The sequence below is a fragment of the Grammomys surdaster genome, unplaced genomic scaffold (genome assembly GCF_004785775.1).
Source record: "Grammomys surdaster isolate TR1022 unplaced genomic scaffold, NIH_TR_1.0 213, whole genome shotgun sequence".
NCBI lineage: Eukaryota > Metazoa > Chordata > Mammalia > Rodentia > Muridae > Grammomys > Grammomys surdaster.
Window position 1 is genome coordinate 10,305,690 of NW_021604658.1, and position 16,112 is coordinate 10,321,801.

At 39.7% G+C, this 16,112-nt stretch overlaps 1 protein-coding gene across 4 annotated transcripts in view; it reads left to right on the plus strand.

Moving 5' to 3' along the window:
* Mbtd1 (mbt domain containing 1) overlaps positions 1 to 14,114 on the plus strand; it is a 63,819-nt gene extending 49,705 nt beyond the window's left edge. For 2 of the 4 annotated variants that reach the window (XM_028772490.1, XM_028772491.1), the window contains exons 16-18: positions 177 to 411; positions 1,187 to 1,264; positions 6,833 to 7,054. In XM_028772490.1, the coding sequence (XP_028628323.1) occupies positions 177 to 411; positions 1,187 to 1,264; positions 6,833 to 7,032 (513 nt within the window). In that variant the 3' untranslated portion in view covers positions 7,033 to 7,054. Of the gene's footprint in view, positions 1 to 176; positions 412 to 1,186; positions 1,265 to 6,832; positions 7,055 to 10,806 lie in introns of those variants that run through there. The other 2 variants (XM_028772492.1, XM_028772493.1) reach the window with 2 other exon arrangements.
* The last annotated feature ends 1,998 nt before the right edge of the window (positions 14,115 to 16,112 follow it).

A 16,112-nucleotide genomic window follows, 5' to 3' on the forward strand; every position in this document is an offset into this window, starting at 1 on the left:
TGTGTGTGTGTGTGTGTGTGTGTGTGTGTGTGTGTGTGTGTGTGTGTAAGGGGGGGGTGCTTTGTACCATATGGTGGCATAACTGAGGAACTGTTGTGAGCTTTGGGAAATGTTTTCAGAGGTTTTGTTTGTGTCTTTCTGAGCACCAGTGTTAATACTTTATTTCTCTGTGTTAGGATGTTCCAAACCACGGATTCCGTGTGGGAATGAAATTAGAAGCTGTAGATCTCATGGAGCCACGGTTAATATGTGTAGCCACAGTTACTCGAATTATTCATCGTCTCTTGAGGATACATTTTGATGGATGGGAAGAAGAATATGATCAGTGGGTAGACTGTGAGTCCCCTGACCTCTATCCTGTAGGGTGGTGTCAGTTAACTGGATATCAGCTTCAGCCTCCAGCATCACAGTGTAAGTGACTGTACAGAAAGCATGTTCTTTTATATTTAAAAAAAAAAAAAAGCTGGGCGGTGGTGGTGCATGCCTTTAATCCCAGCACTTGGGAGGCAGAGGCAGGCAAATTTCTGAGTTCGGGGCCAGCCTGGTCTACGGAGTGAGTTCCAGGTCAGCCAGGGCCACACAGAAAAACCCTGTCTCGAAAAACCAAAAAAAAAAAAACAAAAAAAAAAGGCTAATTCTCCAGAGAACTATCTTATATCTCACGAGGGTAAGCTCACAGGACAAGAATAGATCAGTGTCAGATGAGTTGCCAGGTAAAATACTAAGACCCAACAATATCACAGAATTAGACTGTGTATGCCATGGCGGTATGAACTCCGTATCAGTTACGTAGTAGTAAAATAGAGAAAACTAGAAGTCACCAAATTAAACTACACTCTTGTTGAACTGCATATTACAGACTGGAAATGCATTGTTCATAAATGCTGTTGAGTAAATAGTAAGGCACATGGGTTTCTTAGGTTTTGGTTTTTGTGACACCTTGTCTAAGTAGCCTTGGCTGTCCTGGAACTCACTCTGTAGACCAACCTGGCCACAAACTTAGAGATCCGCCTGCCTTTGCCTCAGGAGTGCTGGGATTAAAAGCATGCTCCACCTCCACCAGCCAAGGTTTTGTAAGACCAGATATACCCTTTTTTAAAAGCAGCATGTATTTCTAAAGGATGATGATCTTCATAAAGAATTGCCTAACCGTTCTCTGTTACCAATTTTCCCTTTTATTTTTCAGCATCAAGAGAAAGCCAGTCAGCGTCTTCAAAACAGAAGAAAAAGGCTAAGTCTCAGCAATACAAAGGACATAAGAAAAGTGGGTCACCATGTGTTTGCATATATTTTCTAATTGTTAAGCAATTAAGGTCACATTATTCTTGCACAGAAAATTACATCCCTGTGAGAACTGATGTTTGTTCACTATGTATTATACTTAAAGGTGCAGTATGACATAAAAGGCAGATCTTCTTGATACTAAGAAACAGTTTTAATTAACAGGAGAGGCAATCAGATATTCTTTATCTGTGTTTCAAGCACACAGATAAAGAATAGACCCTTAAAATTAGTCTTGAAATGATTATAGACCTACTTAAAAGTTAATCCCGTTCTTAAAACTTTATTTAATGAAGCAAAAAAGCAGTGCTTGATGCTTACAGTAGCTACTGTATCAACTCTATCTGGAATGATAATCCCGAGAAATTCACTTGTTGCTGTTTAGAGTAAATAAACTGTTTGTATTTTAAAAAAAGAAGAGCTGGGGAGACAGCAAGCCAGCTCAGGTCAAATGACAAAGTAGAGGCTTAATGTGGTAGCACACTCCTTTGCACTCAGAATGCAGAACCATTCCATCACTTAAATTTGAGGCCAGTCTAGTCTACAGAGCAAGTCACAGGACAGCCAGAGCTACACAGAGAAAACCCTGTCTCAAAAACAAACCCAGTAAGGTGAAGAATGCTGTCTCCAAATGAAGAACACATTCCCACATACATACATGGGTGTATCACAGACACACAACAGAATGAGAAAAGGATCTGAGTTGATGTCTAGCAAAGTCAAGTTTTTAATGCTTTGTGTAACAGTAAATTATGGCTGTCATTATTAGCCACAATAATAATAATAATATAAAATATTTTTCACTATCAAGCCATGGGTTTTTCTATTCGTGAAACAATTGTAGAGTATTTTATTTTAAGATTTTTAAAAAAGAAAAAACTTTTAAGGTACTTTTTATAGTAAAATGTCCCTAAGGCTGAACCAAGTGTTCTGTGAGTTCTTCCTGATTACAGTTATTTATAATTTTTTAAACAGCCTATCAAGCTTCATCTGATGATGACCTGCATAGGCATGCATACGCTCTCCTCTGCGGGCAAGACCTCCCACAGAGTCAGGATGACTTTGCCCATCAGGAGCTTGGTAATACAGCTCAAGATCTTAGAGAGCACTGCTAGACCATTCATTCACAGAGTGAGGTCTACTGATTTGAACACGCTTAGGAAGAATTCACATGTGAATTTTGTGTCCCTAAATTAACTATGGCAGGTATGCCTATTCAACTTTCTGTAAAGAGAATTTAACAGGCTTAAGCTGTCTTATTTTGTGTTGGACAAGAACTTGAGTAAGGTTTCATAAGTTTCTAAGATATTGAAGTCAAACAGTGTTTTTTAGCCAGGCATGGAGACACACGGCTGTAATCCCAGCATTCAACGTTCAAAGGAGAAAAGATCAGGAAGGAATTCAAGGTTATTCTTAGTTCCATAGCAAGTCCCAGGCTTCCCTGGGCTACATGAGACCCTGTCTTTAGGGCAGGAAGGGGGGTAAGTAGACATAAAAATATGTGGATTTTGTTTGCAAAATATAAACATACTAATAAGTACACACATATGTGTGTGCAAATGTATATGCACATATATGTGTGTATGTATAATATATAGTCCCTCCCAATGGTTTGTACTAGGCTGGTCTTGTTGGCTAACACTTGTAGTTTTAGACCTTGGGAAGCTAAGGCAGAGGATGGACACAAGTTTCAGGCCAACCTGGGATATAAGACTGTCTTCAAAAACAGAGGTCAGGCGGTGGTGGCCCACGCCTTTAATCCCAGCACTTGGGAGGCAGAGGCAGGCAGATTTCTGAGTTTGAGGCCAGCCTGGTCTACCGAGTGAGTTCCAGGACAGCCAGGACTACACAGAGAAAAACCCTGTCTCAAAAAAACAAAAAAAAAAAAAAAAAAAGAGGGCTAGAGAGATGTCTCAGCCATTAGGAGCTCTTGCTGCCCTAGCAGATGACTAGGTTCAGTTCCCAAACCTACATCTGGTAATTCACAAATGGCCTGTATGTAACTGGTTCTAGGGGATCCAAGTTCCTTTATTGGCTCAGAGATTACCTGCACAAAAACTCAGATGCATGCATATATATATATAGAAATTTTTTTTCAAGAAACAATATTTTTGACTGACTAATGAGCATTATATGCACAATTTGCTTGGCTCCCGCTTTGTGACCCTTGCAGTGTTTGTTTCTGGCTTAAATGTTTGGATCTTTGAATTCCTGGGCTAGGAATATGGGAATAAATAAAAATGAATTGATGAAGTAAGAATAATAGTTACCCAAATTTCAGTGCTATTTAACATTGCCAGATTTCTGAATTACCTAAACTCTAGCTATAGATGGAACATATACCTTAACTCTGACATTTTGATCTTAATACTGTGGCATCATCTCTAGCACCTTAAAATTACTTGACATAGAAAAGAAAAACATAAATCCATGGGTCTTTACTAAAAACCCCTGGGACCAGATATGTTTTTGTTTTAGAATTGGAAATGATTTCCATTTCAGAAAAGAAATGTTATGGCATATACTGTGTAACAGACTGTAAACTCTGGGGTGTTTTCTGAAGCAAAATATGTTTACAGTAAGTGGACCAAGTAAAGATAATAAATATGTCACCAAGTGAGTCTGATTTTATTACAAAAATTTTAGAAAAATGCTTTTTGAATGTTGGAATTGAAGAGCAAAGATTACTAAGCAGTGGCTTTCCATTATTAAGGTACTGCCCACTTCCTACTGCTCAGGTTTGTCTTTTCCTACTACACAGACATTCATTAGACAAGGCTAAGTGTGGTGGATCAGGCTTTTAGTTCCAGTCTTCAGGGGACAGGACACGAGGACTACTGCAAATTGAAGGCCAGCCTGAGCTGCATAGTGAGTTCTAGGCCAGGCTAAATTTCAGAGTTGAAAGTCTATCTCAGAGGGGTGATTAGAACTGCAGAGTGGCTCTGGGAGCTTCCTCAGTAAAGTGCTTGTCACAGTCTTGAAGATCAGAATTTGCTCCCAGAACCTACATTAAAAAAAAAAAAAAATTTGATATATGCTTGAGATCTCAGTGCTAGAAATAAGATCCCATGGCTCGCCAGCTAACCATCCTTGTCTAATCGGCAAGTATTTGACTCCTGAAATGGACCTCTGGACGGACACACACACACCTCTTAATGAATACATATACACAGACAGACACATAAAGAAATCCTTCCCACAAAACGTGTTACTAAAACGTGAAAGAACTTGGGGTTTAAAAAAACAAAGTTGCTGGGCAGTGGTGTCGCACACCTTTAATCCCAGCACTTGGGAGGCAGAGGAAGACAGATTTCTGAGTTCAAAGCCAGCCTGGTCTGCAGAATGAGTTCTAGGACAACCAGGGCTACACAAAGAAACCTTGTCTCGAAAAACAAAACAAAAAAACAAAAAAAAAGTTGTCTGGGAACTGGCGAGAGTACTTACTAACTGCTCTGGAAGAAAACCCAAGTTGGAATCCAGCATCCACATGGGGTGGTTCATAACTACCCATAACTTCAGCTCCAGTAGGTCCAATAGCCTCTTGCCTCTGAAGAACACCTACATGTATGTGCATATTGACATACAGACACACACATACACATAAATGAAAATTAAAATCTTAAGTTCTCCATTACAGCAGACTTGACCGTTTCAGATGAGTTTCACAACGTGGTGTTTGTCTGTTGAGTTGCAATAGAGTGTTGTACTCAGCCCTGTTGTCTCCTCCGTACTAGTGTGGTTAAGGTAGTCCTGTTAGCCACCAGGATGGGGAGGTGATTGTCTAGCATGGTGAGCAATGAACCAGTTGTGCTGTAGTTGTGTTGTGTAGAGATAGTTGTTAACTGACACTTGGAAAATAAGAGGACTGTTTGACCAGGAAGGTTTTATAAATGTTCAGCCTCAGAAAAATGTCTTTCTCAAACCATAGTAATTCTGGAGCAGTTTCAGATTTCACCACTTTGAAGTTCCCGTACATATATATATATATATATATATGTATATGTATATGTATATGTATATATATGGGACTTGGTGGTTTTGCCTGATATTTTACTTGTGAACGTGTTAACTAATCACTGCACATGACATTAGCCTGGCAATTGCGAGCTGAGTGTGGACCCACTTAGCTTTCAGATTCATTTTACATGGGAATACTGTTGCCTTAGATTTATGTATTTCATTTTGATTATCTGAAGTTTAGCTGGTTATTGGGTTAGGAGGAAAACAAAAGTGTATATCTATAAAGATATGTGAATATATTTCACTATGCACCCTTATTTTTGCACTATGCTTGGCGGTTTAGTGTTTACAAAGTTTCAAGCATGTTTTAGTTTGGTAAAAAGCATTTTATAAGTTCTAGAGTATGTTTGCTTATAAAACTATAAAAAGTGATATATGCCTTTAGTTCTAGCACATAGGAGGTAGAGACAGGAGGATCAGAACCTCAAGATCATTCCTCTACCTACTGAGTTTGAAGGCAGCCTAGTCTATGTGAGGCCTTGTCTTGAAAACAAATGAAGAAAGCTGAGCATAGTCACACACACTTGTGATTCCAGCGTTAGGGAAGATGAGGACAGGGTGGACAGAGTTCAAGTCCAGCCTTGTCTACGTAGTGAGTTTAAAATTAGCCTGGACAGGAGGCTGGACAAATGGCTCAGGAGTTAAGAACACTGACTGCTCTTCTAGATAGCCTAAGTTCAGTCCTCGGCAACCACATAGTGGCTCACAACCATCTGTATGGGATCTGATGCCCTCTTTAGCTGTGTCTGAAGACAGCAGCAGTACACTCGTATACATAAAAACTAAATTAATCTTTTTTAAAAAATCAGCCTGGGCTACCTGAAACCTTGTCCTACTATATTAGGTTAAGAACTTTATAAGCAATACATAATAAGCTTTGAGTTTTAGAAGTTCATTTCTGGGTCAGAATTCCAAATGCTGTCTGAGTGCACTGCTGACAGAAGCTTAAGGAGTGCACTGTAGAACAGTGAAACTGTGCCACCCAGAAGCTATTTTTATTTGATTTCTCCCCTGAAGGGCCATTATTAGGCTTCTATAGCCAGAGAAATGCTGTCTTAAAAGTCATGTTCAGAAATGTTCTATTGGGATTGGTGTACAGATCACTATAGCACTTGCCTAGTGTGGATGAGAGCCTCCTGGTCCCTGGCACTACTAAAAAAAAAAAAAAAAAAAAAAGGCTTTTCACCCCATATTTAAGCTGAGTTTTTTTGAAGGACATCAACCTAGCATTTCTCTACCCTAACTACATAACTACAGTCTGGCTTATTTTACCTCATTCTTTTTAAACTTGAGAGTCAAGACCAGAATTATCAGGCCTGAGAGACTAGAGCAACCTCCCTTCCACCTGCCCCCAGGATATTCATATGCTGTGCTTGCATATGCACACACACACACACACATTTGGAGAAGTTGATCCTTGAACAGTCAGTTCTTTGCAGTGTCCTATACAACCTAGCCTCCCTAGTAATACAATGCACTTTCTTACCACACACTTAAGTCAAAGCTTACTTCAGTCTGACTTGATGTTTAGAGAGGAAGATGCCAGTTGGGAAGAAGCCTGTCAGTTTGTCGAGCCTGCCCATGACAGGTGGGGTGCGGAGGAGCTTCTCTGGGGACGAAGAGTTGACTCCTCCTCCATATCGAACCCTGCCAGCACAGACAGCCCTGGAGGCCTTCCCACCTCCCAGCACTAGCCGAGAGTTCAGGCCCAGCCTCAAAACAGGTAACTAGTCACAGCAGCACCACAGGTACTATAGAGGGTCAGGTGCTGGGCAGGGTGGTGGGAGACAAGCATGGGCTGGCGGGACAGGTGCCCACTCATCCAAATCCTTCTTTTTCTTTTTCTTTTTTTTTAAACTAAAAATCTCCATTTCCACTGGTCCTTGGCACCCATTTCACACAGATGAGTCATGAGAAAAGGGTTGGTTGTTACGGAGTATCTGTGAAAACCATCATTTTAGTTTTTAGTTTTTGGAATTAGGAATCAACTTCCAGTTATTTCATGCTTTGGTTAGACTGATTGAACATACTACATTGTATATGTCTATGGACTTGAGGGAGAGAGAGATGCGCTGAAGAACTCCTCTGATAACCAGACCTAAAAGTGAGACTTCGTTCATTACATTCCATAGTAGATCATTCATGGAAAACGTGTGTTGAGTTCAAGTAATTTTTATTTTAGTAGTAACATTTACCATAAACTAAGCTGAACATCATCACTGACTTGAAAATGCATTCCTTATATATCATGGTATTGAATTTATTTCCATAATTCCATGTTTCAGTCTGCATGGTGATTAAGTGATATTTCTTGGTGTTTAGTTAGTTAGGCGAGTGTGTCTGAGTGAAGGAAAACTGCTCAAAGTTTTCCCCATTGTAATTGCTAAGAACAAAGCTTACTATAGATGAGAGTCCTGATCTTGTAGCTTCAAATCCAGAGTGCCTGTTTGATTAGCACGTATCCTACCGTGGTTTAAGGATTGCTTTTCAACTGATTTGTTCTAGCTGATCAGCATCTCCTAAATGGCTTTGTAGTTTAAAAACTTAAATGGAATTTAGGACTTTGTTGTTCCCTGTTTACTGTTCACCGGGATATTTGTACCTAACATTATCAGCCCTTTTTTTAACTTACAGTTAAGATGTGCTTCTACCTCTCACAGCTCTGATAATGAGTGTGTCATCTTGAGCTTTCCACCAGTCCATTTTTGATGATTATTCTGATAACCATACATCAAGGGGAAATTTCCATGTTCCATTTCCTATGAAAGGCAGAGTAGGATTACAAATCCCAAATTTCATCTGCTGTGGTCAGGCATGGTGATGAGACCTGTACACCCCAGCAGGAAGACTGGGAATTCAAGCATCCTTCTGAGAGACTCTGTCTCAACAAAGCCAACAGTGTTAGCTACTCTTTTAGTGTGTCAACCTCTAAGGACTAAGAGCATTCCAGAGTAATTGTTAAGTTTTTCTTTGTATACATACTGTTTCTGAAATAGTATTTGACATGATTAAATATGAATATCCTTACTTTTTAAATTTCTGTTTGAGGTTCTGATTCATATAAAACTGAACTAATCTTGTGAGATGCTAGACGGAAAACCTCCTGGTTTCTGATTCCTCATTCCTCTAGTGCCTGTCATGTCTTCTGAGCTGGGGTGTGTCTTGTGGGCTGTAGTATGAGCTGCTTAGTGAAGCACTGTGGGGCCTGCACTGCTGCCTTCATGCCTCAAAGCTGCTGTTGACTGGATGTCTGGCAGATTTATTATTGTTGATTTTACACCTGCAAAGATGTCACTTCCATTTGCTTCTCTTGTGAAATTTTCATGATTAGTGTCATTTAAGTGATTGATTTTAAAAGCAGAGCTTAGAAAGTGCTTTGGTGTAGAATGTGACATTGAGCCGCTTGATCTATTGCATTCATCCGTCATTGTTTGAGATTAAAGACTAGAAAAGAGGGATGCTAGCAGACAGGCTTTATTTTAGTTTCTATGGAAACTGAAAGTTTACATTAAAACATTCCATACCTGAGTGAATGTTTCACCTTTATCTTGAGTGATTTTTACGTACATCATTCCCATATGTTAACATGACTCTTCTCAAGATACTTGTTTTGAGCACAAATGGATGCAGCTTTAGAATGTGCTTTAGAACCTCAGGTTATCTTTCTTACACAAAAACACATCCAGTTGAGTGAAACGTCTTTGATCTTGAAACATGGTACTTCCCATTCATTTAGCCATCTAATCATCATAGAACAAGATAACGTTCAACCTTTTATTGTGGGTACTGCACCTTTAATAAAATGTGGGTTTTGTTTCCATGTTTATCCTTGTGATAGTGCTAAAATGTCCCTAATACTTACTGCATGTTGGTTAGATCAGAGGATACCTATACGCATATTTGCTACTGTTTGTTAAGCAAAGGAAGAACTATATACAGTTTGCATGTGCTTTGCCTTTGAACAGTATGTTGTTTCTTCTGCTCTTGTTATTCATAGGATATTCACTTTTTTGTCTATGGGCTATTGAGTTTTTCAACATCAGTGTCAAAACAGGAACCAAAGTAAGATGAATTGCCATCTCTCAAAAGATTATTCATTAAAATTTGTAAATAAGGTGTCAGAAGTGCTAGCTGAATATTCAGAAGTCAGATATTTTTGAGTTCAAGGCTAGCTTAGTCTATCTAAATAACAAGTTCCAGACCAACCAGAGCTACAAAGTGAGACCCAGTCTCCAAAATACAGATGAATAGATAAAAATAATAAAAGATATCCTACGGCTGGATTTGTTGTGTATTTGTTAATCTTACTATGTAGTATATAGTCTGTGCTGGCCTCAAAATCCTCTTACTTCAGCCTCTAGAATGCTGGGACTATAGGTATGAGCTAACATGCTTGGATTGGGACAGGAGTCAGTAATTTTTGAAGAAAATTTCGTAACTAAAATCAGTGTACAGGGGCTGGAAGTGTAGCCCAGCAGTAGAGTGCTGACTTAGCATAAGCAAAACTAAATTCAGTCCCCAACACCATAAAAAAATAAATAATAATGCTGGCCATGATGGTTTCCCACTCTTAGCACTTGTGAGGCTAGACAGGAAGATGGAAAATTTGCCAGTTTGGGGAGCCTAGTAAAGATCCTGTCTAAGAATTTGAAAGTGGTGCTGGGAGTGAGAGCTCATAGCTCATGGGGTAGAGTATTTACCTAGTGTGCCCAAGGCCTAGGATCCAATTCCAGCACAAGGAGTGAAGGAGGGGCAGAGGAAAAGAAGGAAATAAAGTAATTATTTCAGGAATTTGGGGTACAATTAGTTTTATATTTCACATGCAGTCTTCCTTCATGAAAGTATATATTCTAAAACATTCTTCCAAATGTATGTTTCAAACCCTACCTTGGATGCCTCAAACCATAGATAGTACTAAACTACGTGTGAGTGTATGTGTGTGTACACTCACACACACAACATATATATACTATGGAGTAGCTATATATACGCTACAATCCCAGCCCTCTGGATGTAGGATTAGGAAGATCACAAATTCAAGGCCATATTGGGCCAAATAGGCAGAGTCTGTCAGGTTGAATATTACACCTCAAAATGTATAAGAAATACGTTCATTTCTATAGGCATTGACATAAAAGTGAATATTTAATCCCAAGAAAAATTCCAGTTATTTTAGTGGAATTGTTGAACACTGTTCCTTGAGCATTCCATTGGAGATCATTCACTCTGCAGTGTGCAGCTTTGTTCCTTTTCTAAGCCATTCCACAATGAACAGTATACTTTAAAAATTGAAATTGGGATTGAGGGGTGTAGCCTAGTAGTAAAATATGTGCCTAACTTATGCAAGGCCCTAGAACTGTACACACCAGAAAAGTTCATTTTTCAGGCCTCTGTTATTACCATTGTCGTCTGTCTTACAGTGCTGGGGTCTGCCACCTCACTTGTGCTAGGCAAGCATTCTACCCTTGAGTTCCACCCAGCCTTCCATTGGTTTCATCTTTATAGGTACTGAAGAAATGACGGTGTCTTAGCTGTAAAGTTGATAAAACATGAAGATGAACAGCCAGTGCGTTCCAGAAGACTTGGTAACAGCGTGCATTTCTGTCTGTCTCATGCAGTGACTACATCCCAGCTAAAGGAGGAACTGCTGGATGGAGAAGAGTATAGCTTCCTTCAAGGAGCGTCTGACCAAGAGAGCAATGGCTCTGCCACCGTCTACATCAAACAAGAGCCATGAGGCAACTCAGAAACTATGGGTGGAAGGGGCTGTTTACAGGACTGATTTGTAGTCAGTCTGCTGCACAGCAGGCTATTCTACTGGGACATTTTGCTAAACACAGAAAAGTTCAGTTCCAGATTTTTCAGGTTGGGGGGGAAACTATTTTGGTGGGGGGGGCAATTTTTCAATTTATAAAGACAGACAATTTTTGTGTTGTATTTGAAGCTTTTGAAAGAATTTTGTAATATTTTCCAAGTTTGGATTTATGTGCATTGTTAACAAGAACTGAAATTATAACTTTTTTGGTAAGATAAAAGTTTAGGTAGCAGGATTGAAGGAAATGATTAAGAAGGATATAGTTGTAAATGCAAATGAACTGTCATTACAAATGAACCTTCTTGGTACCTGTTGGGAGATTTTTGGATTTTAGAGTTAGGCCAGTCACATCTCCAGCTTCCCTTGCTGCGAAAATATGCAACTGAACCCCTCACAGAGGGCTCATCACCATGTAGATCACGGAAGGGGTCATTAATTGTGCTCGCTGACATTTTATTGCAGCCCGTTTAACTATTTGTACAGAAATTTTTTCATTCTGCTAAAATTTATTTGGAGTTGTATATGAAACTAGGAGAACTCTGGATACTTTTATATGCTCTCCACGTAAAAATGATTAAAACTTTCTAACACTAAAGTGTTAAACTGGAATGGTTGACAAAATACACAGGATCTCAGTCTACATAAAGGGTTAGGGGAAATTAGTATTTTCCTAAGTTTATTCTGTTTTCCTTGCTAGAAAACATCCCACAAAAGGGATATTCTTATCAGACCTCCGCCATCCATGAGAGAGCAACTCGATGTAACCACACCCAAAAGCAGATACTGTTCTGTATTACCAAAAGAATCAGAAGAAACAGTTGTTAACCAAAGTGAGTGTAGATTTCAGAATCATTCCAGCTCTACTCTTAACTGTCTTGGATTTGTTAGAAACTGATTTGAAAGAAAATTTTCTTAAAATTCCATATACACACACATATTATGAATTGTCTTTAATTGTAGTCAGAAAATTGTAACAGTAACTGATTTGGACCATTTTAAACATTCCCTATTTTAAAATTCATACGGCTTCCTTTAAGAAGTAGGATGAAAGGGTAAATTGGTGACAAGTTTGCTCTCTGCATAGTCTAACTTTCTACCAGATTGTGACTGAATCAGAGAGCTCTAGCATTTACCAGTGAGGTTCATAAACTAAACTCTCAGGAATTCATTGCATCTGTTCTAGAAGTGCTTCTGGGTCTGAGCCTGGCCTCTTCAGAGTGGTAATACTGCCCATTTCCTCTGGAAAATAGGCAGGGCTAATGAGAAAGTAATCAAAATGATTAACCTCTGCAGCCCTTCAGCCTATGGAATGCTTTAAAAAAAAAAAAAAAGAAAGAAAGAAAAATGCTAAAGGAAAACCCCAGGAGACATTTTAGGTAAGATTTTTGTTTGACTTTTAAATGCATAGAACATTAAAAACCAGCAATTTATTTTCTAAAATATTGCTCTACTTTTGGGAATAATAGCATTGGTAATATGCACAGGTTTACCTCATTCTATGCAAGAGGGGTTAATAACATAAGGTTTGTAGTAGCTACTGGAAGTAAAATGTGTTACTTTTTAGTGTAAAAATGTATGGAATCGCATGTCACCATTTTTAATACTGACTCTGGGGGCTAAATGCAGATCACATCAATGCAAGTTGATTCTTGTGTCAAATATATGTGAATTCAGCTGTAAAATTACTGGATATTTATCTTAAACAACAGTGCTGAGAGGGACCTACTGTAAATGTGACGACATCCTCACACTTCCCAAATCTTTGACTTTGAAGGATCTTCCCAGAAGCTTAAAGCCTAGAAGAGGTCCAAAGCAAAGGTCATAGCAGTCTTTATTCTCAGGCTCAGCGGATGAAATCCAGGACTGTGTTTCCATGGTACCAGTGCAAGAAGCCTGTTGTATGGGGTGCTCTCATTCCTTGGGTGAGGAGCCCTCCAGGGGACTAACTATAAGCCAGGAAGGATGTGGTTCCAAGCCAGCCAGTCCTGGTAATCAGTTCTGTGAAATGCTCATCCGTAGCCAGGTTTTACAAGCTTCCAATTCTACACCAAAACCAGGCTTGGCGTGTTTAGAATTCCCCGCCTACATTCATAAAGTGTTTATGTTCACTAACAGTGAAGGGTTGGTGAGGACTTGCTAGAGTCCAAACAGAACCCGAAGCCCTCTTTGTTAAGACCCTCACTCTCACTCCTGCTGCTAACACAGACCCGTTAACCAGAGGAGGCTTCCATCGTAGCCATAATTCCTGTCGTCGTGCAACTCAGTAGCCTGTCCTCTTTCACAGTTCAACATGTACTGCTGACCTTGGGTTTGTTTTTGTTTTCCTGTTAGAAGCCTGGGAACTTTTAGTAGTTTGATCGTTTTAACCTTTTTCCTTGCAGTGTATGAGGAAAGCTAAAGCTGTTATCAACTTCTTATTCTGCGGATACTAACACGGGTTTTCAGTGTTTGTTTGTTTTTATTATTAATTAATTTTGTGTGATGTGAATACCCTCACCCATCAATATTTGTATTATGGTGCTATATATTTGGTAATGATCCTTTAATATTGGGGAGGGATTTTAAAAATACTGTGATTAAACTGGGTATCTTCCTTTGATTTTCATATTTTAAATAAAGCCACAGTCATTTATACAAAAAAAAAAGCATCTGTCCCTGGGCAAACCTTTCAAGGACAGAGGCCAAAGTAAAGTACATGAGGTTTTTACATCGTTTCTGTGTGCATTTGATATATAGATCAATATCTGGACAAATTTAATCTTTTATTTTCTGGTAACTTGTGATTATTGAGGAAGTGTTTGAAGCTTCCTCATGGAATGTATATAATGGCGTGAAAAATTCCTTCAGAGAAATTTATGTTCCTTTCATTTTTACCAAAATGCAAATTTTCAGCATGGATGTGAAAAGCATTAAAATTATAACTTTGTGTACAAGATGAAAATAATTCACTAAATTTGCCCTTTTTTTACACAAAATAAAATGTTAAAGTTAAGCTTTATTTTATCAATTTTTCAATATTTATTTTACTAGGTAACGTAGGTGGATATCCCACGGCACACATATGGAGGTTAACTGGCAGACATCAGTCTTATTCCACGAGTGGGTCCTGGAGTAGAACTCAGGTTGTCATTGTATAAGAGTGTGTGTGTCTGTGTAATTCAAAGTACAACTTTTCATTCACTGTGGGATTAGGATTGAACTAGTCAATCTTACCCTATGCCTCTCCCACATGCAATTAAGACAGTTGTATAACAGGCAGTAGACAGCGGCTGGGTACTCAGGACCTTCTCACCCCTCCAGGAGTCTGTATAAATAATCAGTACTAGGTCTGGAGGAATTATTTTGCAAGGGGGCACAGCTGAACTCCCCAAGCTGACAGTTTCTCTGCTCAAAGAATAGTCACAATACAAAGTAAAGCAAGAGTGAACACATGAGAAGGGTCTTAGTACTGTCTGGCAGGGAACAAGAGGGTACAGGTGAATGAGCATTTGAGCCTAGAGTTTATGGCTAGACAGAAATAGGGCCCCACAACACAGAGCAGAAGCAAAGATAAGTATGTGCCATTTGTGGAGAAAGTGACTTTGTCTAGAACATTGTGCTTTAGGGTCCATGTCCAGTGGGTGACTGTTTATGTCAAGTGCTGGAAATCCAACCCAGGGCTTGGAACAGCAGGCAAGTACTTTAGCAGAGCTACGTCCCCAGCTCCAATTGAACACTTAATTCTAGATGTGTGGAGTTTGTCCCCACACCTAGCAGAACTCCAGTAGACATCAGCCGGGCGTCTTCTAAATGAGGTCAGTTTTGATAGAGAGGAGGTTAACTGGCAGCTTCACCTGGAAAGTAGCATTAGACCTCAAACAAAGCTTCAGAACTCTAGAATGGGCAATTTAGTGAGACTCTGCCTCTTAAAAAAGGAAAGTGGGTCAGGGTTAGGGTGAGGGGTCCCCGGAAGATGGCTTAGCACTTGCCGCCTAGCCTAGTAATTGAGTTTGATCTCCAGGACCCACCCACACAGTGAAAGGAGAGAACCCGTTCTGAAAGCTGCCCTATGGCTCCTTCACGTTCAAGATGGGGCATATGTGTGCCTTCACACAATAAAGGGTCTGGAACTGTAGAGAGATTTGAAGATACAAGGTAAAACATGTAGGCAGAAATAATATGGATGGCCACCAAACCCTATCCTTTGGGCTTTCTCAGAATGTCATTACCTAGACATGATTGGTCACATTCATTCTTTAGTTTGTGTTCCCCTCCCCCTTTTAGGAGGACCAGGGGCTCCACTCTCACTCCTTTCAGCATACAAAGACTTTTCATCAAAGGAACTAAACTAGTAGTGTTTAGAACTATGCACAGACAGGCAAGAGACAAGATCATGTGTTGGTTACATCATTGTCAGTTTTTCAATATAGCAACACATACAAAGAATATTGGGGGCTAGAGAGATGGCTCAGTAGTAAGAGGTTCCAACTAAAGGCCAGGATCCAGATCCCAGCACCACACATGCTGCAGTTCACAATGTAAAAGGATCCAGGATTCGATGCCCTGTTTGGTGTCCTTTAGACAAAGCACATATGTGCATTAAATTTTTTCTTAGGTTGACAGTTTTCATCAGCTTTTGTTTGAAGATCTCAGGTAGCCCAGGTTGGTCTCAACAAAACCCTCCTCCCTCAGCCTCCCGAGTTCAAGACTACAGTTGTGAGCCACCAAGCCTAGGCTTTCTCAATTTCTAAATAGTCCACAAGTCCTGCTTGTGTCAGGCTCCAAGAAAAGTGACAGCTGTGTCAATCTAGGAAGATTAGCCCTAAAAGTGTAACTCCTCTCAAAACAGCATACCAAATAACCCAAGCTTGTGAGCAATGAGGCTAAACAATCTACTTTTCCAGGGTTGGTTGGTACACATCTTTAATTCCAGCACTTGGGAGGCAGAGGAAAGTGGATCCTTCTGAGTTTGAGGCTAGCCTGACCTACAAAGCAAGTTCCAGGACGAGGGCTAACT